A 22,243-nucleotide genomic window follows, 5' to 3' on the forward strand; every position below is an offset into this window, starting at 1 on the left:
ACTATAAAATATTTCAATTTAATTTTAATTTACTTTTATTTAATTTCATTGTATTATTTTTTTTCTCTGAACATTTCTCTGGCCCATCTTGCACCGACTAAAAGCCCTGCTTTTACAAAAAAAACGCTAATAACCACTTAATGCAGAAAAGAAATTCAGAAGTATGATACATATCCGGTGATGAATGCAGAATTGGTAATTTTGTGTGTTCATGTGAGCACTAGGGTTTTTGTTGATTTTGAGGACACCTAAATGTTAAAAACCTCTAGAGGTTTTTTTTTTTTTTTTTTATAACTAGGTCACGTGTCTATAAGTTCTCCAGAACCCTTTTTTAAACCTCTTGCACACTCGCACACACACTTACAAACCACCCCCTCTGCTTCCTCACACACACGCTCAATAGAAGCTATTTCAGGGGTGCATGAATAGAGGGCTTTCATCCCCCCAGAACACAGACGAAAAACCTCAATGTGTGTCAGAAGCTCAAATCCTCTTCACCTTGTCTCTCCAGCGCTCGGTGCAATAGACTCATCAAAACCTCACACCAAGGCGGCTCACAACTGCTTGAAGTTTAGGTGTGTGAGAACATAGGATACGGTTTGTGTGTGTCACAAGATGCCTGGATGGATGAAAATAAGGAGTCTGTGAGTGTGTGTTGGTGTGTAGACGTCTTGGTCGGTCTAGCAGACTCATTTCACCCTGGTGATGATTCAGTGACATACTTTTTTCACTTTAAAGTGACAGACAGCAGTCTGAGAGATGCACACAAGTTTGAGGCAAACAAACTCTTACAGTTTAGCTATACTTCAGACGTGAATCAGTTTTATAGAATACATTTGAGGAAATAAATAAAAAGCTATAAAAAGGAGAAAAAATGCTAATAATACGATGATATTATTGCTCTGTTCAATTTTGAAATGTTCTCAATGCAAACTTCAAAATTTAGTCTTCAATATTACATTTCATATAGAATTCAAAAGTGAATCAAAAATAGGTCATGAGGTCAGGATTAGTTTTGTTATTGTTACCTAAAACTAAAAAAGATAAAATATAATTTTTAGATTAAAAAAACTACACTTAATGAAAATTAGAAATGTTACCTTTGCAACTAACTGAAATACTAAAATTAATATCACTAAAACTTAATTAAAAATAATTTAAAGCTAAATAGAAATACACACCGACACACACACTATATATTAGATGATAAAACAAAATATAATTTAATAATAAAAATTTTAAGAAAAACTTTAAAAAAGTATATACTAAAATATCTAAAATTGAGATAAAAATAAATGAAAGGTAAATAGAAAGAAGATCCAGGGAGGGGAAATATATATACATCTTTATTCCATGTAACAAAAACAAAGCCAAAATTTTAGATGGAAAACTTAAAACAAACTTTTACAAATATTAGAGATGTTGCCTTGGAAACTGACAAGTTGACAAAATCTGAAATTAACTGAATAAAAAACAATTGATTAAAGCTAAATAGAAATATATAAAACGAGAGGGCGCTCTATGCTGCCCTGTGATTAGACTACAGGAGAACTGAGCAGCATAGAGCGCCCTCTCGTGGCGGTAGACGGTAATGTTTTCTCTTGGTTAATTTCTCTTGGTTCATGTCAAATTAATTTTGATAAATAAGTCGCATCTTATTATAAGTCGCAGGACCAGCCAAACTATGAAAAAAAAAGTGAGACTTATAGTCCGGAAAATATGGTACTTAGTTAAATACTCTCAGTAGGATTTTTGGCAGAACAAATGCTTGAGCTTTTTAAGTTTTTTTTTTTTAAATATTATTTTTTTGTTTACGAGACATAGCCAGGTTTTATAGCACAGTAGTGCTTTGTTGTGCTGAATAATTTCATCTGTCTTAACAAAGTCTGTTAGTTAATTTGTGTCTGATTGGTGTTTGTTGCTCAGGGGCACGAGGCTGTAGGTGGAGGCGACAGCACGAGCGAGGTGTCCGTCTCCTGCTCCTCCACGGACGACACGGCCAGCGTGGGACATCCCAGCTCCTCGGCCGAAAGCTCTGAGGAGGTGCGGCAAGGAGGAGAGGCAGAAGAGGAGGCCAAAGACAGGCTGACGGAGGTGCCACTGCCTGCTTCTCTCTGCCGGTCCACCGTACGCTCCCTCTCTCCATTACGCAGACACAGCTGGGGTCCTGGGAAGAACCAGGGAGGGGAAGAAGAAATGAACCAGCGCAGGTACACCAGTGGTGTCAAAAGTATTGGCATTCATTACTCAAGTAGAAGTATAGATACTAGGGTTTAAAAAGACTTTTGTAGAAGTTGAAGTATCAACTCAAGCTTGTTACTCAAGTAAAAGTGTAAAAGTACTGGTTTAAAAAACTACTTAAAGTATAAAAGTAAAAGTAATGTAAGAAAAAATGCCATTAAGAACAAAAGCTTGGGCCGTGCCAGAGGGGCCTATTGTGCACTACCCCACCTCTCAAAAAAAAAAAAAAAAATTTCTAAAGGCCATAATGACTATAATGTTATATTAAAATGTTCATGTTGAAAAATTTGTGATGCACTAGGGCTAGGCTACCTTTTTTCAGCCGCATATATGCCCACTGAAAATGAACGCATTTTAGTACAATGCAAATACATTAAAGAGCTAGAGATATGATGACTAGTTGCCAATAACTATTGTTATGGTGCAAAAAGTCAAACTTTAGAGGCATGTCATCAATAAGCTTTAATGGAATGTAAATCCAAGCTTAGCTGCATGAATCTGCGAGGGCAATGGACAAGAACATTGGTGCAGGCTTAGTAACAATTACCCTTGTATGGTTGTCTATATACAATAAATATTATAGTGCTGTCAAAATTAATGATTAATCCACATTGTTAATCAAAAACTAAAAATAACTCATAATCCTGATACCTTCTTGATCGATAGCTTCCTGTATTCGGTACATATGTCTGCTATGTCCAGTGTTCGGGGTTACAAAGTTGGTAAAGCCTATATCACAAAATTGTCAATCGCGTCGTCATTCGCAAACGATAATTTATTAAAACGTCTCGCTACCGAACTAGCTACAGCTTAATTTGTGGAGGATGAAGAGAAAGCGCCCATTTGGTAAATGAGCCAGTGAGAAATAATAACTTTTAAGAAGGGTCCAGTGCCTTTTTTGATACTTTTAAAACGGTACCGGCGCCTAAACGGTGCCTTAAACGCTACTTAAAAAAAAATAACCTAAAAAAACTATGGATAACATTAGAGAATATTATAAATATTTAAAATAAATCCATAACTTTCACCTTGGATGCTCTCATTTCCCAAGTTGTGCTTCCCTTAATAAGGCTAATAAATGTATTTCACAATCTGGGTCATTATTTAATACAAAAGTACACATAATGTTTCTACTGTAGCTCTGTCACTCACTCTGATATTTAGTTAAGATGAGTGCTGTCTGTCACTGTCTTTAATCAGTTCTGTGAATTACTGTATGGTCATTCTTTATTAAGTAGCAACAATGTCGTTTTTAAAATACAGTACTGTGCAAAAGTTTTATGGAAAAGAAAATATAGTATTTTCACCCCAAAAAGAGTGTTTTAAGTCAGTTATTTATATATTTTGCTGTAGTGTGTCCTTAGGAAAAATCAGTTTGCCATTAATTTTAATAATAATCTAGTGCGATTTTGAATGCACAAGCAGTTTGACGACGGCAAAATGGATGTTAGGAAATATAAACTGATATTTTATACTGACACACCATCATGACGAACACCATTCTTTTAAGTGAAAATACTAACGTGCCTAAGACTTTTGCACAGTAGTGTATTAAGTATATTTAAATAAGAGTAATTAAAATATGCGTTCGTTCATATGTGTTAAGGGCTAGATTTTCGCTGGAGGAAACGGCTGTGATGAGCGCGCGGTGACAAGCGAAAACTTTATACTAGATGAGATTCTCATCATGAGAAACCGACTGCTCACTCGTGACCTTTTGTAAACTGTATTTATGACAAAGAACTGCACGGATACAGATATTCTAACAATCTATCGAGAAACACACACCTTGTGTCCTCTGTCTCTGTTTGAGCTCGCATTGAATCACTGTTTCACGGCTGATCACTGAGCTCGGATTGCAGAGCGCGCTGAAAGACAGAGAGGAGACCGCGGTCTGACGCCGGTTTCATATGAAATTTAAGGGGACTGACTCTGAGGCGATCGGAAGCCAGTTCCACCCTACTTTTAAGAAATATAATTTTTGATAAAATAACCCAAAACCGGCTATGTCCTTGCTGGAGTGTGATGTGATTTGTGTCATGTGCAGGTGCGATGGATGGATCGCCTACAGACCAATAGGGTGGGTGTCGGAATGGTATATGTTTATACTTCTCATCCAACCACAATCAAATTCACTCCATCCGGATTGTGCGATTTATCTGGATATTTTTTTTTCTCAATTATGACAAGCCAGAATGAAAACAAGCCGAAATAAAATAGCAGTAACGAAGCTATTTTTAAAATGTAAGGAGTAGAAAGTACAGATACTTGCGTGAAAATGTAAGGAGTAGAAGTAAAAAGTCGGCTGAAAAATAATTACTCAAGTAAAGTATAGATACCCCAAATTTCTACTTAAGTACAGTAACGAAGTATTTGTACTTCGTTACTTGACACCTCTGAGGTACACGAGGAGATGTTGATGATGCTAAAGCTTGTTCTTAGGAACATTTATTATTTTTCAGCTCTGTGAAAACGGAGTACGTCAGAACGTCAATTAAAATAAAATATTATTTAAAAGATAAATATCATGTTTTTTAATGGTTTATTTAAACATCATAATATTATCTGTTGTATTGGTTTTAATTTATAATGATATAATAAAAATTCTACAGTAGTTAAGAAATAAGACACATAAAATGTAATGTGCTTAATTGTCATAATGTTGCAATGCAAGACGAATCTTAGCGATCCTAATATACAGACAGACCACAACTGAAAAGTTTACATATTTACATAACTCTATATTTGGTTTTCAGAGTCACATGAGCCTTAAGAAATCATTCTGATATGCTGATTTTGTGCTTAAGAAATATTTTCACTTATAATACATTTTAACGCACTGAATTAACTCCCGCTCAGAACGCACTGAATGCTAATGCATTAGCACCTTAAACATGACATGCTGTGAGAATGACATCGCTCACACTTCTCATCATGTGACACCCTTTTCTCACCTCGCTCTTCCCTTTGCTCTTCATTTGCGTTCACTCATTTTTGAGAAGTAATTCCATACTTTACTAGTTTCACTTTTACCTCTCAGAGACTCTTATCATACAGATCTTTGAAGTCAAAGTAGGTTAATCTTTCATATTTTCATGTCATCTCATCTTTTCATTTCCAGTTCTGTACGAAGTGCAGGAGAGAGAAAGCCTGTGTTTTACAGAAGAAGGTATCATATTTTCGTTTATAATCTTTATTTCAAGATCTTCATTAGTATCTGAAATCAATATAAATTCCCATTTCCATGCATCACAGTAATGAATATTTGACAATGAAACCCAATTTTTTGTATGTTTTTGAAATAAAAAAAAAACTGTTCATTTTCTCCATACCCCCCCCCCCCCACAGTTAATAAACCCAGTATGTATGCATGTATTTGTTTGTTTGTTTGTTTAAATCACTTGTATATTTTATAATTCATTTATCATTTTTTTATTTGTTTATAATTTATTCATTTTTATGTATTAAATATTTGTTTTTACATTTTATTTTCTGTTAAATATATTTGATATATTATCTATATATCTATCTATTTAAATTTTTTATTTAGCTATTCTTTTTTAATTATTTATTGATAAAATAATGCATAATTTATTTTTTAATAATGTATTTATTCATTTTTATTGTTTATTTACTAATTCATATATATGTGTGTGTGTGTGTGTGTGTGCGCGTTCATTTATATTAAATAGATTTTATATTATAATTTCCATGCTGGCATTGCATAAATTGCAATACTGGCGATGGAAATTAAACCCATAAATTTTTTTAATATATGTTTTGCCCCCCATCTGTCCCCCCTCCCCCCCAAAATAAGAAGATTTTATGGAGAAAATGAATAGTATTTTAACTTCTGGAACCCTACTGTTGTGATCTATAGGAGCGTAATAATCAACCCAGTGTCTTTCATCAAACTGTTAACTGAACAAATCTTCATTTTTCCGCTCTACTACTCCTCTAACTGGTTTGTGCCCTCTGACGCCCCCTATATTTTGTCCAGTCTGAGCTGGTGCCCCAGTGAACCCTGTCGAGAGCTGGAAGAAATTAGAGAGCTCATCAGGTACTGCAAGTGTACGACTGCGTTGTGTGCAAGCTTCCTGTAAATCCAACCGAAGAGCCAACCCCTCTGACTTGCACAAAGAGCTTTTGCATCAACATTTGCATTACCTGTTTGTCAGAGCAAAGTGAAACGTTTGTTTAGGCCTTATTCTGTGCTGCTTCAGTCAGCCTCGGCGAAGCTTAGAGAAATGATGGCTTTTGAAAGTTAGACGTGTTCCTTCAGAGATACATAGGAGGGGCTTTTTGCGGTGTAGTTTTTGTTGTAGCTTCTTTTGTTGTTACGTGATGACTAATATTGTTGTACTCGAAACTGCTCTGAATGTCAGGTAAGCGGATGTTTGTAACAAACCTGCTTCAGATTGTGGCACCGAAATGTTAAATAAATATTGAATATGCCTGATTTAACTTGACTAAAATAGTTTACACCAATTAAATCTATGTTTAAGTGTCAGATCAGTAAGACGTAATCATCATTTTCACTTTCAGTGTAGTTTGTTTTTTGTTCGTTTTTTTACTATTCCATTTATCCATTTTGAGATTTAAAATAATTGTTATCTCGATACAGCTGGAAATATTCTAGCCACCTGTATGTTCACATATATATTTAGCATCCTAAAACACTTCTCAGTTTGCCTTGGTTTGCTATTGTGCTACTCTGTGTGCAGCTTTGAGCTTTTTTTGAGCTTTGAGTCTTGGTGTCTCATACTAACAGCAGCCATTCTGTTGAAATTCACTATTTTGGTGTGCTAGATTGAACAGAAATAGCTTAAATCTGTGAACGTTTCATAGTCTGAAAACCACCGACTACATTTCAATAATGCACTTTTTGAAGATGTCCAAATGGGTTCTTTAAATTAACTTGATAAAAACTTCTTACAGCATAAGAGTCATTATAATGTAAAATGAATAAGTTCTGAATCATTTTTGGATGCTACTTTGGTGCGTTTAGTGTAAAATCAACATGCACTTTGCATATTTTGCATCTTGTTGGCTGGTAGTATACAAAAAAAAGACATGTGTATGCCTTTTTGGGTGAAAAAGAAATCATGTAAACAAAATATTTATTTTGATGTGATATAAAAATCTGTGAGGGACAGACGTGATGATCAACAGGTACAAAACAGTATGTTCCGCACACGCTCAGCTTTGCTTTCTTTTGTATCACTTTAAATAAGGCGACTCTCAAAGTCTTTCTTTCTTTCTTTTATTTTTCTTTTATTTTACATATTTATAATTATTTTTTATAATTAATTTTTTTTAATTAACTGTTATTATGTATTATGTTCTATTTTAAATTGTTTTTACTTTTTTAAATTCTATTCATGCATTTTTTTATCATTTTTTTTTCTTTTTTCTTTCTTAGTCTAACTTGGTTCTTTATGGTGTGTTCTGTTGCAGTTATAGTTTGGAGGGTCTAGCAGCAGGGATTGAGGATGGCAAACGTTGGATACCGCAGTCCGGAGGTCCATCCACACATCAGCGAGGGGTTCAGAGGCAGGAAAGTGAGGAGAGGGGCTCACTGATGTCTCTCACAGAAGAAGGTCCTGAGTCTGATTTGGGAGAATGCAGCATACCAGCTGGTCAGGTGAGCTATCGAAGAACCATCTTCTCCAAATCAGGACATTTAGGTTTACTTGACGCCAGCATGAAACGACATGAGCTACTTGTTTTACTTACTGTAACTTTCTCCAAATCAGGACATTTAGGTCACATTCAGGACATTTTTACTTCTGTAACTTTATCACTGAGCATCTGAGTTTTTGATTTCAGAAATCAAGGAAGTATCATCAGTTCAGACACAGTGGTCCATCTGTGACTCTCCCCCTCAAAAAATCAGTCTCTATGCTTTCCATCAGCCAACGGGACATAGATGGTAAGTAAAGCTGCTTTATTTCCATTTCTTTTCTCAGTTTCTGGCTTTTAGAGATTGAGTTATAGTTAGAAACATCTTTTGGTGTCAGATTGTTCTACTTAATTCCTTGTTTCAGAGGTTGTACACAAACAGGTGGTATCAATATAACATCATTTGTTTTCCTCATCTGGTTTGTGTTAGTTGTCCTCCACCCCTTTCTCAAGCCCTTAAATCATATGGTTTAATAAGTACTTGCTCTGACTTTTCCATCCCCAATGCGGCCGCACAACGATAGGAAGAATTCGACGAAAGAGGCAGATCTCATTTAAATTCAAGCTCTCACCACTCCTCCCCAAATCTAAAAGTGTCTTTGCTGTCACCTCTTCATCTAGTGATGAGGAGGACATCATAAGTAAGTTACAGTAAGAACTGGATAATAGCATCTTCAGTATAGTGACCTCCAGCATCTCATCCCTAGATGATGTCCTGTGATTCACAGCAGATGTAGAGATAGATGAAATATCTTAGTCACACTCGAAACCTGTCCCTCAAATAAATAAATATATATATATATATATATATATATATATATATATATATATATATATACACTCAGTTAATAAATTAAAAGTATGATCCTCCATATAAAAGAGTGCTATCATACAGGTGCATCTCAATAAATTAGAATGTTGTGGGAAAATTTATTTATTTCAGAAATTCTACTCAAATTGTGAAACTCGTGTATAAAATTTGATGCACACAGACTGAAGTAGTTTAAATCTTTTGGTTCTTATAATAGTGATGATTTTTGCTCACATTTAATGAAAACCAATTCACTTTCTCAACAAATTAGAATATTGTGACATGCCATATGTCCAGAAGACAATCAAATCATTGCCAAAGAAGCTGGCTGTTCACAGAGTGCTGTATCCAAGCATATTAACAGAAAGTTGACTGGAAGGAAGAAGTGTGGAACAAAAAGATGCACAACCAACCGAGAGAACCGCAGCCTTATGAGGATTGTCAAGAAAAATCGATTCAAGAATTTGAGTGAACTTCACAAGGAATGGACTGAGGCTGGGGTCAAGACATACAGACGTGTCAAGGAATTTGGCTACAGTTGTCGTATTCCTCTTGTTAAGCCACTCCTGAACCACAAACAAAATCAGAGGCTTCTCACCTGGGCTAAGGAGAAGAAGAACTGGACTGTTGCCCAGTGGTCCAAAGTCCTTTTTCCAGATGAGAGCAAGTTTTGTATTTCATTTGGAAACCAAGATCCTAGAGTCTGAAGGAAGGGTGAAGAAGATCATAGCCCAGGTTGCTTGAAGTCCAGTGTTAAGTTCCCACAGTCTTTGATGATATGGGGTGCAGTGTCATCTATTGGTATTGGTCCACTGTGTTTTTTGGAAACCAAAGTCACTGCACCAATATACCAAGAAATTTTGGAGCACTTTATGCTTCCTTCTGCTGACCAGCTTTTTCAAAATGCTGATTTCATTTTCCAGCAGGATTTGGCACCTGCCCACACTGCCAAAGGCACTAAAGGTTGGTTAAATGACCATGGTGTTGGTGTGCTTGACTGGCCAGCAAACTCACCAGACCTGAACCCCAGAGAGCATCTATGAGGTATTGTCAAGAGGAAAATGAGAAACAAGAGACCAAACAATGAAGATGAGCTGAAGGCCACTGTCAAAGAAACCTGGGCTTCTCACCACCTCAGCAGTGCCACAAACTGATCACCTCCATGCCACGCTGAATTGAGGCAGTAATTAAAGCAAAAGGAGCCCCTGCCAAGTATTGAGAACATGTACAGTAAATTAACATACTTTCCAGAAGGCCAACAATTCACTTGAAATGTTTTTTTTATTATTATTGGTCTTATGAAGTATTATAATTTGTTGAGAGAGTGAATTGGTGGGTTTTTGTTAAATATTAGCCAAAATCATCACAATTAAAAGTACCAAAGACTTAACAAAAGACTTGGAAAACATTGCCTACTTACACAAATTTAATTACCAACATTTTATTCTCAGTTTCAGTTTTCATTAAAACGTTAATGTTGGTTTTGAAAAAAGAAAATATGCTGACTATATAAACTAGGCAATATTGCGTAACTTTGTACTTTTTCAAAAATAGCTGTTTCAGGTATGCAGATCATGTCTTTTCATGAGGTGGCAAAAAAAAAAAAAAAAATTCAGGCAAAGTAAAAGTATCATCAATAGTGTATATCAATATTGTGAAAATATTGAGAGATACATTTAGCTATATCACCCTTGGACATGGTCATATTCTGAACTAGCCCTATCTTACTACCCCTGCCTTTATATTTACAATCATATTTAGATATTATTGTGAGAAATTCCCCAGCATTTTTTATTGATTCCCCAAAAAAGTGTGTGTGTGTATAAATAGAAATAAATAAATAAATATATATATATATATATATATTTTTTTTTTTTTCTTTTAATCTGGTTAAATTGCTTGACCTAGCACTAACTCTTACTGCAAAAAGATGATTTTGCATGTGTACGTAAATCAGGCTCTATCACCGGGCACGAAGGCTGTTTGTTGTTGGCGAAGCTAATTTGAATCCATTGTGTACTTACAGGCATGACGTCATTCACCAGTGCCACCAGCTCAATGGGATACAGGTCAGACACCCATGACTATTTTGGCTCATTTCATTTAGGCATTTGTGGAAACAGAGTATTGTATTCATTTATATCTTGATTTTTTATTTTTTTAGCATCACAGAGGAGGAACCTGGTCCTTTAAGAGGAGATTTTGAAAAAAATACCACCAAAGTGAGCCGGACGTTCAGCTACTTGAAGAACAAAATGTACAAGAAGGCCAGAGTATGTCAACTTTTGTTGTCAAGTTTTTTCAGTTTACTTCCTTTATACCAGTAATGTAGATTAGATCATGTTTTTCATTCATACTGATGATTGGATGCAAAGTCAGTCAACGTAAGACAGGAATTTACCATGGTACTAAAATGAATGAAGAAGTAAATGTTGTCAGGTTCTTTCTGAGCATTAGAGGAAATAAGACAGGAAGAGAAGGCACGGTAATGTTTCATTCTTTAATGTTAGCTCAGCATTTTAGCATTTTAAAGGGCCAGTACCTTATTTACAAACTGCAGAGACATAATGGGAAGAGGCACAGATTTTTTATTTTTAGGCTACTTTGCATATATCATTTCAGAATTGACCTCCTATTAATACTCTAAACTTCCCAAAAGTCAAGATATTTTTGGCCTAGTTTCACGTTTACACATTTTGTGCTTTGTAAAATAAAGCATTCAAATCAATTTAATACTTTACACATTTAATTTATACCCTGAAAGGCTTTCGTCTATCGGCTAGAAATGTTTTCATAAGGGTGTTTTTACACCAAAACGTACAGATTTCATCAGCACGTTGCCGTTCTTAGACCAGCAATGACCGTGTAATAAAAAAGGAAGTAAGAGTCACAGCACCTCCCAGCTCGGGTTGAGTCACTTCCTCCCGAATCTGAGGTGATGCTGAACTTGTTGTCTCGGTAGAGAGTCTTGCAAAGGCTCTGCCTCCTACAGTAATGTTATATAGAAAGTTTTGCGAGGTGCAGGGCCGCTATCAGAAGATAAGGACCTTGAAGGGAGAAGAGGTAAGCCAAATCTCAATCGCTTTTTTTGACGAGAGCTATGATTTGTCCCGTTGACTTTTTGTTGTGTATCTTCTGTTCACACTTCTAGATGTTCACGTTTTCTGAACTCCTTAGTTGCCTAACAGTGACACGCTCACTGTTTATTTGTCACAGCGATGGTCTTTTCAGTGCATTTCATCCACACCTGACACATTATTGACGGTTGTTTAAAAAAAGATACATATTTATAACCGTGTGCAATTTAAATGAATATTTAAAGTTTAGAATAAACCAGATGGTATGTTACTTTTGCTTCTTATTGCCAAAAATGGTTGTTTCTATACAGTTGCTTAACTGGAGGCCTGTTTTAATAAGCAGGAAGCTGAACTTTGTTACAGGAGAACTTGACAACAATTTAGAGGATGTTTATGCACAACTGTCTGAATCACAATGAAAATGCACTCAGTTTGAAATGACATCGCACCTTTTTTTCTTTTTTCTTTTTTTAATATATTACACAAATGAGCAGCTGTGGATAATAGGGTTTCCAACTAAAGGTCCTTCTCTTGTTTAGCATACGTATCAGCTCTGATCTGGGGTGCTCATCCTTTAAAATGTTGTCCTGTAAAGTTTAGTAATGGCAAACAAGCACCTTGTTTAAGAACGTGACGACAGGGTGGTGCAGTAAATTACTTTGCAGAAATGCTATTAAAGAAAACGATGAGCAGTTTGAGTTGATGGGTTTAAACTAAAGTAGCTATTGATGGGCATTACGGTGCCTGGCATATTTAAGCACCGAGTCTGTCGCCTATTGTAATATTTCTTATTCCTTTTCTGGCACAGGAAAAAGAAAAGGAAAAGAATCGGGAGAAAGTCCGAGAGGCCAAAGAGAGAGAGAAGAAATCAGTGAATGGACACGTGTTCAGCACGTCAAACTTGCTGCATCCAGCTTTGTGCCAGCAATGCAACAAAACCCTCAACACTAAAGATACTGTCAGCTGCACAAGTAAGAAGCCATTCGGCATTGCACCTCTGGTGTTAACCGCCGTTTGAGTTATTTACTCCCTTAAACTAGATTTCACATGCAAAGATATTGTGTAGTATAATCGTTTATTACCTTTATTTGTACAGTGCTTATTTTGGGTACAGACAAAGCAGTGATAAATAGGAAAAATAGCAGAATCATGCATGGTATGTGCAGGACACATATAATATCTTTTGATTATCAGTATGAATACAGAATAGAAATGCTAAGGGGGTTTAAAGATGTCTGAACTGATGTGTCATGTATTTCAAAAGACTCGTTGCTTAAAAATAGGAAGCAGTTTTGGTAACATTGTTCACTTCCTCATGGAGCTGCTGAAGAGAAAAACGTATTCATGTAGGGGGAAGTCTTTGTTATATTGTTTTATTCCTTTCCCTCCTCTTTGTTTGTTTGATGCTTTTTTACATTTAGGTGTATAAATGTCCCGTAAGTTCTCGATGAATTTATTTAAGCATCTGTCCATAGCCTTCTAGACCAACCAATACTGTAGATCTATATAAAAATAACACAATAAATAAATAAAAATGATATAACATACAGTAATGGCAATTATTTAAAAAAAAATTATGCTAAGAAGAAATAATAAACAAAGAAAATATACTGTTTAATTAATTCCGATCACACATAATTAGTTCTCTCATGGGGTTTGAAAGTGTTGTTGTGTTTACTAATGCTGTATTTTCTCCAGGAAGCATCTAAAGATCATTGTGGTTAGATTCTTGCTCTTAGAGAGAGAAGTGTGTTTCTTGTTGTCATGTTCGTGGGGTTTAATTTGTGTGCTTGGTGGAGTTTCCTTACTGGAAGGAATTCCTAAGCATAAGCCCAACTGTCTTTAACACTTCGACCATGAGCCAGATTAGCAAAATAACAAACATAGACCTCCAGCTACATCAGTCCCTTGTGTTTGGTTATGGACATGAAGTCTCTGCAAAGAGAAAAAGCTGTGTTTATGCTTGGGTAGCAAACTGAAATATTATACTGCAACGCTGTAATATAGCATCTTTATCAAAGCAGTGAGTACTTTCCTAATGTGTTCTTTTGACGTGTGTTTATGCAGATTGCAATGTGAGAGTTCACAAGAGTTGTAGAGAAAACATCCCAGTTTGTCCCAAAAGCAGAATGCAGGTATAATACGTTTTTTTTTTTTTTTATTCTAAAATGTACCATATTCTTTCAGTTACATGTCAAGAAAGGTGTTTGCCTTGTCTTCTGTTTAAAATATCTTCCTTTTTTCTGTTTCGTAAACAACAGTTTGCTGTACCAGAGTCCACCAATATGCCTGCCGTCACTCTACGAACAAAATGTGGGTTTGTTGTTTTTGTTTCTCTTTGTATAGTCTTATTTTTTTTATGGCAGCTGATCTTAATGTTGCATGTGAGTTATTATTTTTGTGTGTGTGTGTGTGTAGCGTCCACAATGCGGGATCGTCCCTGGTCTGCTATCTTTTCTCCAGAGGAGCATTCGGTGATTGCCCCGTCCAGACGAGCCACCAGTATTATGCCCTTCCACGGCAGCAACCTCTCGAAAAGCATGTCCATCAACAACATTGCAATGTTAGTTCCTAAACACATATACCAACAAGTATTCTATGTTTTAACTGAGAATGAAATTACTGTATATGTTTGTAATAGTTATCTCAAACTACAACTATGAAAAATCATTCTGTCTGAAATAAACCTAGTTAAATATAGATTAATATAAAGTAAAATAAAAGAAAAATTTACATTTATGTACTTAGCAGACGCTTTTATCCAAAGTGACTTACAGTGCATTCAGGCTACATTTTTTTCCCCCTGGGTATTGAACCCATGACCTTTTGCTCTGCTAACACAATGCTCTACCACTGAGCCAAACTTAAGTAAAACCAAACTAAAATTACTCAAACTAAACGGAAATAAAAATAAGGTAAAGCTGAATCAAAATATTTCCAAAAAAAATAAATATAAATGCTAATTCAAAATCTAAATAAATACTATAATAGTATATAATGATACTAAATTAACACTGCACAGAATATGCTGCTTCCTGCCAACTATTATGAAAAGATGGCTATGAAACTGTACAGTATAATAAATTAAAATTACCTCGGTGTGGGGATCAATTTTGACTATGAACCAGTTTCTTAGTAGTATACATATTACTGGCATATTGTCGGTTTATTAGAAGTAATAAAGCACATGTTCTGCATTAGCATATTCTACATCTCGTATTCCTAGCCAATACCTAATCTTAACAACTACCTTCCTAGCTATTAATAAGAAACTAGGAGTTTATTGAGGAAAAAACATAGTTTATAGTTATTTAATAGTGAGAATTGGTCCCCAAACTGAAGTGTGACCATTACCTCATGTTGCATGTTTACAGATAACTGGTATCTTCTCAGCAGTATGTACAAATATTGCATTTTTGGATCTACTTTTGAGTTGAAACTTAAATAAAATAAGCCACTAAGTAGACTTAAAAAAAAAACACACAAAATCAGATCAAATGAAGCTTCTTCCTTTGTGGGCTCTACCCCAGTATTCTACACATTTGGACAAATGTTATACTGTAGGTTATATGGGTGTTCAGTGCATAAAGACAACATGGGTGCTGCATTCTTAGCAGAAGAAGTGTGGTACAGTAGTAAGCCATTCCCAACATACAAATGAACAGAATCTTCAGTGAATCTGTCTTTAGGGCACTTGACCTTACTGACCTTCTGTCATAACCACACCACCTCATCCTCTTCCTGTAGGTTTGACGATATGCCTCTAAGAGGCATGCGGTATCTGTCTCAATCCACAGACTCTCTCCACAAACCCCACAAGGTTACAGCGTCCACTGAGTCTTTAGATGAAGGTAAGCAGACATATTTCCCCCCAGTATAATACCAGGTACAATTTCTTGCCCTCTCAAAAGCTTCAAAGAGCTTTCAAGCTGAGATCTTTCAGGGGAGAGTGTATAGGTTATTAATTGTCAGAGCTGTGGCTTCATGGTCTTTTATCCTTTTCTTTTCCACTCAGTTATTTCCTGTCATTCCTCACTTTCACTATTAATGAAATTGTTTTTTGACCATGCATTCCTACTACCGTCCATTTATTTTATGTATATTTTACAGTACCCTAAGATTGTGTGCAGTGGAATTTTAAGAAATAAATATTTAACCTCTTACTGCTCCTGACGCCAAAGCGTAGAATAACAAAAAAACACACACTGATGTGCCACGCCATGCGAACCAAACCAAAAACTGAGATATTTATTGAACCGTGAGCTAACTGTATTGTTGTATCTCTAATAGGAACTGAGATGGTTGACAGCCGGCTGATGGGAGAGTTTGAAGCAGATGTTAAAGAACTGGAGGCCGATTCCTGGAGCCTTACTGTAGATAAGAAATATCTGAAGCAACTCAAGAAGGACGTCATTAAGAGACAAGATGTCATCTATGGTAGAATTTAATGCAATTTCCATTTCTTTATAAGCATTTGCTGTTCTGTGAGTTTTTATTCACTTACTCTGAATAAATTATGGTAATGCAAAATGCTAAAGAGGGTTATAATACTTAACTAAAACCACAAAAAAAAAAAAAACTCGTAAACTTATTTTATTGCAGCACATTCATTTAGTTTAACTTTATGTACTAAAATAACTTAAACTTTTGAAGAAACGATAACCAATAAAAAAACTAAAAATTACGAACACTTTAAATTTAAAGAAAAAGGTCAATACAAAAATCTAAATAATAAACTATAATAGTTTATCAGTGATACCAAAGTAACACTGTTGCAATTGTTTTTTTTTTGTTTTTATTTGCATGTGGAAGTTTTGACCTAAATGTTTATTCATGTTTACTTCCGTTTTGTCAGATAAACGCTATTTTAAAGGTTGCATGGACCACAATCTAAATGTAAAAAAGTTAAAGTTAAATTGATTTGAGGAAAGGTCTGTGAAAATAATAAAATATAACTTCACTAATGTACAACATTAACATTAACACTCACTAACTTCAGTATGATAGCTTGTTGAACTATCATCCACAAGTATAGATTATAATTCTTTTGTACTTAATCTTATTTTATTATGTTTGCTGAAAGCACAGCCAATTTTTATTGTCAAGTAGATTTTTCTAACTTTTCCATAAGTTTATTACTTGAAGTCCTAAAGCTGTTTGCTAATAGTTGCTCTTAGTTTCTCTGATCAACAATAGGTAAAAAGTAACAACTAACTTAAGTTAATTCAAAGTGGATGTTTACAGTTGAAGAGAATAGTTCAGAAGTAGTTGACAACTTACACATGGGAATCTCTTCCTTTTCAAGGAGTCTACATCTCCATTGATTGCTCTGAAAGCAAGAAGCGCGCAAACTGCTGCACTTGCAGATGTCTGGATCTAAACATCCTGTTCCTTTATCAATCCAGAGCTGGTCCAGACGGAGATGCATCACCTGCGGACGTTACGGATCATGTCTGATGTGTACTGTAAGGGCCTGCAGAGAGATCTCCAGCTGGAGGTCCAGGCGGTGGAGAAGATGTTCCCCATGCTGGACGAGCTCCTGGAACTCCATTCGTTCTTCTTCAGCGCTCTGCTGGAGAAGAAGAAGGAAGCAAAGCTGGAAGCAACGGACGGATTCATAATCAACAGGATAGGAGATGTGCTGGTCAACCAGGTATGGGTGTTTGAGTGTGTGTGTGTGTGTGTGTTCTTGTTTTTGTGACATATCAGGACACAACTCTGTATAATGACATGGGTATGACACAGGTATTCCAAGGAGAGGGTGACTTATGAGGACATAACCCATGTCCCCATTTTTCAAAATGCTTATAAATCATACAGAATGAGTTTTTTTGAGAAAGTAAAAATGCACAAAGTTTCCTGTGAGGGTTAGGGGTAGGGTTGGTGTAGGGCCATAGAATATACCGTTTTTACAGTATAAAAACCATCACGCCTATGGGATGTCCCCACTTTTCACAAAAACATACGTGTGTGTGTGTGTGTGTGTGTATATAAATAAATGCATTTCTGTGTGAATTTTAGGACTTTCTTGTTAATTTGTGTACTGTTGCCATTTAAATGTAAAATTTGGAGTCTGTAACAAAACCAGTTTTGAAGCATGCACCTCACTGTTCTATAGTATATCATACAATTTTGTTGTGATAATGTATGATATACTGTACTCTTCTGTATGGAACTGTTATGCTATACTATATATATATATATATATATATATATATATATATATATATATATATATATATATATATATATATATATATATATATATATATATATATATATATATATATATATAATATATAGTGAACAGTATAAAAAATGTAAATGTCTATAATTTAATATTTAACTTGGTGCTTTAATGGTAAAATAATTTCAATATTTATATCCTACAGTGATATGTTCATTGCACTTCGGTTTGCTTACTAATCCCCTCTGAAAACTCATAAAATTGAGTTGAAATTGCAGATGTTATTAGTGAAAATTTGAATGTATGAAAACAAAAACTAAATTATTTCTTTATTATTTTACAGCATTTCTACAAAGATTATTAATTGCAGAATTAATTACATCCTAAAAATGGAAAGAAAATAATAAATGTCAAGAATATAATAAATAATCAATATGTATTGTTTAGACTATGTATTTAACAGATTAAATATTTTATTTGCTTACCTGCATGTCATGTGACCTTTAACCAACATCAAAGAACTGTGATTATGCAAATGTGTCTTTAAATTATTAAAATGTTAACTTAAAGTCTGAGGGTAAATATTTTAGATTAAAGGGGTTTGGCTGACAAAAAACTTTGCAAATCGCTATTATACTACATTTGTGAGTAGTAATGTTGCCTTGTATTGTAACTTATTAGCATATAAAGACGTCTTGTTGAGTATGACGTGCAGATGTCAGCTTGAATTAGACCACAGATTCATTGTTCATATCCAAGCTCCTGTGTTGATTTATGCCACATGATATGCTTCAGTTCTCAGACTCCAATGCAGAAGGCATGAAGAAAATCTATGGCAAATTTTGCAGTCGACACAGTGAAGCAGTGAACTTTTACAAGGAGCTGCATGCCAGAGACCGACGCTTCCAGGCATTCATCAGGGTAAATGCTGCACTTTATTATGTTGGTCATTCTTCCCATTAAATGCACAGAGATACCTAACAGTCCTCAATGTGCTCTTGTTTCCAGAAAAAAATGAGCAGCAGTGTTGTCCGGCGTATGGGCATCCCAGAGTGCATATTACTGGTGACTCAGAGGATAACAAAGTACCCGGTGCTTTTACAGCGAATCCTGCTGCACACCAAAGGTGAGATTAACTCTGATTGGATTCAGTCACCAGCTGTCAGGGGTTCGAGCATCTTATGAAGGCCACCACAAAATGAATTTTATTTATTTATTTATTTTATATAAGAAATCGATCAATCAGTTCTTAGTAGTAGTGTTTGGGCTAAATGGTTATTATAGCAGAAAATGCATATTTTGTGGGAGCTCTAATTCACTTGTGACCCATGTGATCCAGTCCCATTCCACCCCCATTCCCAATAGTTGTTCAATGAATAGACCAAAAAAAAAAAAAAGATTACACTACCATTCAAAAGCTTAGGGTAGGCAGGATTTTTTATTTATTTTTTTAAAGATAATGGTTTCATTCAGCAAGGATGCACAGTACAGACATTTATAATATTACAAAATATTTCAGATTCAAATAAATGCTATTCTTTTGGGCGTTTTTTTTTTTTTTTTTAACAAACAAACAGCTTTCAATATTGATAACAATCTGAAATATTTCTCAAGCACTAGTTCAGCGTATCAGAATGATTTCTGAAGGATCATGTGACACTGAAGACTGGAGGAATGATGCTGGAAATACAGCTTTGCATCACAGGAAAAAAAAGACATTTTAAAATAAATATTTATAATCGCGTTTTTAAAAAATCATAAGAGTACACAAATCCACTCATGTAGAAATTTCTATAGCATTTTAATTGTATTAACCAAAATCACAAGATTAAAATAAAAAATTTCCATCAAAGATACATAAAGTACAAAACATTGTTCACGTCCATATAAATAGTTTTGCTTTGTTATTTGTTCTTCTAAATATAAAACTGTAATTTTTTTATATAAGAATAGAAAACAATTATTTAAAATTGTAATAATCATTCACAATAGTGTCAATAAATAAAAAAAAAAGACTTTTTTTTTTTTTTTTTCGGGTACTGTATTTGACAGATTGAGTCATCACTGCCTACTTCTGAAGGTCCTGAACTTCTCCGATCTGCACAAAAACACAGAGATGATGATATCTAGACACAAATGAGACAAACAGATCCTCATAGAGACACAGCGTGTAAACATTTCACATTCACTGCAAATCACTTCCAACTGTTGCACAGCCGTCTGAAAGGCTTTTTGGTCACGTTCCCGACAAAGAGGTTTTAAAGTGAATAAGAGTGTCAAGTATAGCAAATATCCTTTTCAGGGGCCATTTGAGAAGGAGCTTATTGCTCTCAAGAGGATTTGATTGAGACTATAAAGAAACAAAATAGCCTGGTTTATTGTTTATAGGAATTTCTTACAACTCAATTTCATCTGAACCTGAGCGTATGTGTGCTTGTGCAGAGAACGAGAAGGATTTTGAAGACTTGACGCAGGCGCTACAGCTGGTGAAAGACATCATCGCTTCAGTGGACAGTAAAGTGAATGAGCATGAGAAGAAGAAAAGGTTGAAAGAAATCCACGGCCGTACAGACAGCAAGTCCATCACGCGCATGAAGAACGGTCAGATGTTCGCCCGAGAGGATCTGCAGCGCAGTCGCAAGCTTCTCCATGATGGTCCTCTCCAGCTGAAAAACGCTGCCGGACGACTGAAGGGTAAAACTCTCTCACCCTAAATCTTCTTCAGCAGTAGATAGAAGAGAAAACTCTCCACCTCTCACAGCTTTTATAAACGAGGGATTCTTCCGTTTCGAAAAAAATCAACATCTTTAAGATCCCTTTGGTAATGATGTGTGAGTGTAATGACATTTTTCATTTTGAAGGAAAAGGTAATTAAACCATTTAGCTAGCCAGTAATTAATGGGAAGTTAACATTAAATTATTATTTCAATCATCACAGGGGACAAAATCACCAATGTAATTATATATATATTTTTTTTTTTACATTTTATTTAATTGTATTTTTTATTTAAAAAAAAAAAAAAAAAAAAATATATATATATATATATATATATATATATATATATATATATATATATATATATATATATATATTTACCAACTAAGTTATAAGTTTACATACAAATTATTTATCAAAGGTACATACAATATTGCATATTTCCACAAATATTATTAGATAATTAGTTGTTCTTTTAAATATAAAAATGTAATATTGTAGAATTTAATGTTTACTGTCACAGCTGTTTTTTGTTTTGTTTTTATCTTAAGATGTCCATGCACTTCTTCTTTCGGATGTCTTTGTGTTCCTCCAAGAAAAAGACCAGAAATATGTTTTTGCGTCTCTGGTGAGTGATTTGATATCAGTTTTTTATATTTAATGTCACACGCTGAAGCTGTAACTTTTGATTTAAAAAATGCATGAGTATATGTTGAAATTGTGTTGAAATGTTCCTGACCTAAGATTAATAAATTCTGTAGAAGTTGTTCATTCTTAGTTAACTATATTTAATAAAAGTGTCCTTATACCTTATAATAAAGTGTTAAGATTTATTTTAATAATGCGCTTCTATTATATTTATTCATGGCATTCTTTGTTCATGATGTTTTTATTTTAAAACCCCCCAGAATTTCAGAAAAAAAGTATCCTCCACTGTTATTTTTGATTCTTAACTTCCTAAATGGACCTATGCTTTGCGTTTGCAGTGAATACATATCTAATCTGACTTCATATCTGAAAAAATAGTGTAACGGAAAATTCTTCATGGGAATATAATAGGAAAAGCTAGCCTCCTTATCAAAGCAAAGAATTAGATTAAATAAAATTTCCGTAACACAAATGTGACATTAATTTTAATACTTGGGTTTAGAGTTTTTTTTTTTTTCAGGTTAGCAAACACATGGGTTGACTGAATACACATTTTACACTACAGTGTTGTTGAAGTTTGGTTCAATCAGCTGGTTTACCGTCTCTCTGATCTCTCTTCCTCTCTCTGCTTCACTCCGCCCTCTTCCTCTTCTCATCAACAGGACCAGCGAGCCACTGTTATCTCCCTGCAGAAGCTGATCGTGCGAGAGGTGGCCCACGAGGAGCGAGGTCTCTTCCTCATCACCGCCGGCATCGCAAACCCCGAAATGGTGGAGGTTCACGCCAGTTCCCGAGAGGAACGTAACACCTGGATGCAGCTGATTCAGGACGCCATGAACTCAATGTGAGTAGCAGATATTCGCATACTTCCCTCTGCATCG

General features: G+C 35.0%; 1 protein-coding gene across 5 annotated transcripts in view; it reads left to right on the plus strand.

Annotated features, from left to right (window-relative positions):
- LOC128017334 (A-kinase anchor protein 13) overlaps positions 1-22,243 on the plus strand; it is a 69,980-nt gene that overhangs the window by 38,809 nt on the left and 8,928 nt on the right. For 2 of the 5 annotated variants that reach the window (XM_052602679.1, XM_052602680.1), the window contains exons 11-29: positions 1,927-2,210; positions 5,363-5,410; positions 6,242-6,301; positions 7,699-7,885; positions 8,071-8,173; positions 10,761-10,803; positions 10,899-11,007; positions 12,620-12,782; positions 13,879-13,946; positions 14,073-14,124; positions 14,230-14,374; positions 15,559-15,662; positions 16,102-16,248; positions 17,217-17,464; positions 18,794-18,919; positions 19,007-19,124; positions 20,441-20,692; positions 21,266-21,342; positions 22,025-22,206. In XM_052602679.1, coding sequence (XP_052458639.1) covers positions 1,927-2,210; positions 5,363-5,410; positions 6,242-6,301; positions 7,699-7,885; positions 8,071-8,173; positions 10,761-10,803; positions 10,899-11,007; positions 12,620-12,782; positions 13,879-13,946; positions 14,073-14,124; positions 14,230-14,374; positions 15,559-15,662; positions 16,102-16,248; positions 17,217-17,464; positions 18,794-18,919; positions 19,007-19,124; positions 20,441-20,692; positions 21,266-21,342; positions 22,025-22,206 — 2,516 coding nt within the window. The remainder of the gene's footprint in view (positions 1-1,926; positions 2,211-5,362; positions 5,411-6,241; positions 6,302-7,698; positions 7,886-8,070; positions 8,174-10,760; positions 10,804-10,898; positions 11,008-12,619; positions 12,783-13,878; positions 13,947-14,072; positions 14,125-14,229; positions 14,375-15,558; positions 15,663-16,101; positions 16,249-17,216; positions 17,465-18,793; positions 18,920-19,006; positions 19,125-20,440; positions 20,693-21,265; positions 21,343-22,024; positions 22,207-22,243) is intronic. The other 3 variants (XM_052602681.1, XM_052602683.1, XM_052602684.1) reach the window with 2 other exon arrangements.

Source organism: Carassius gibelio, chromosome A7 (assembly GCF_023724105.1).
Source record: "Carassius gibelio isolate Cgi1373 ecotype wild population from Czech Republic chromosome A7, carGib1.2-hapl.c, whole genome shotgun sequence".
Taxonomy (NCBI): domain Eukaryota; kingdom Metazoa; phylum Chordata; class Actinopteri; order Cypriniformes; family Cyprinidae; genus Carassius; species Carassius gibelio.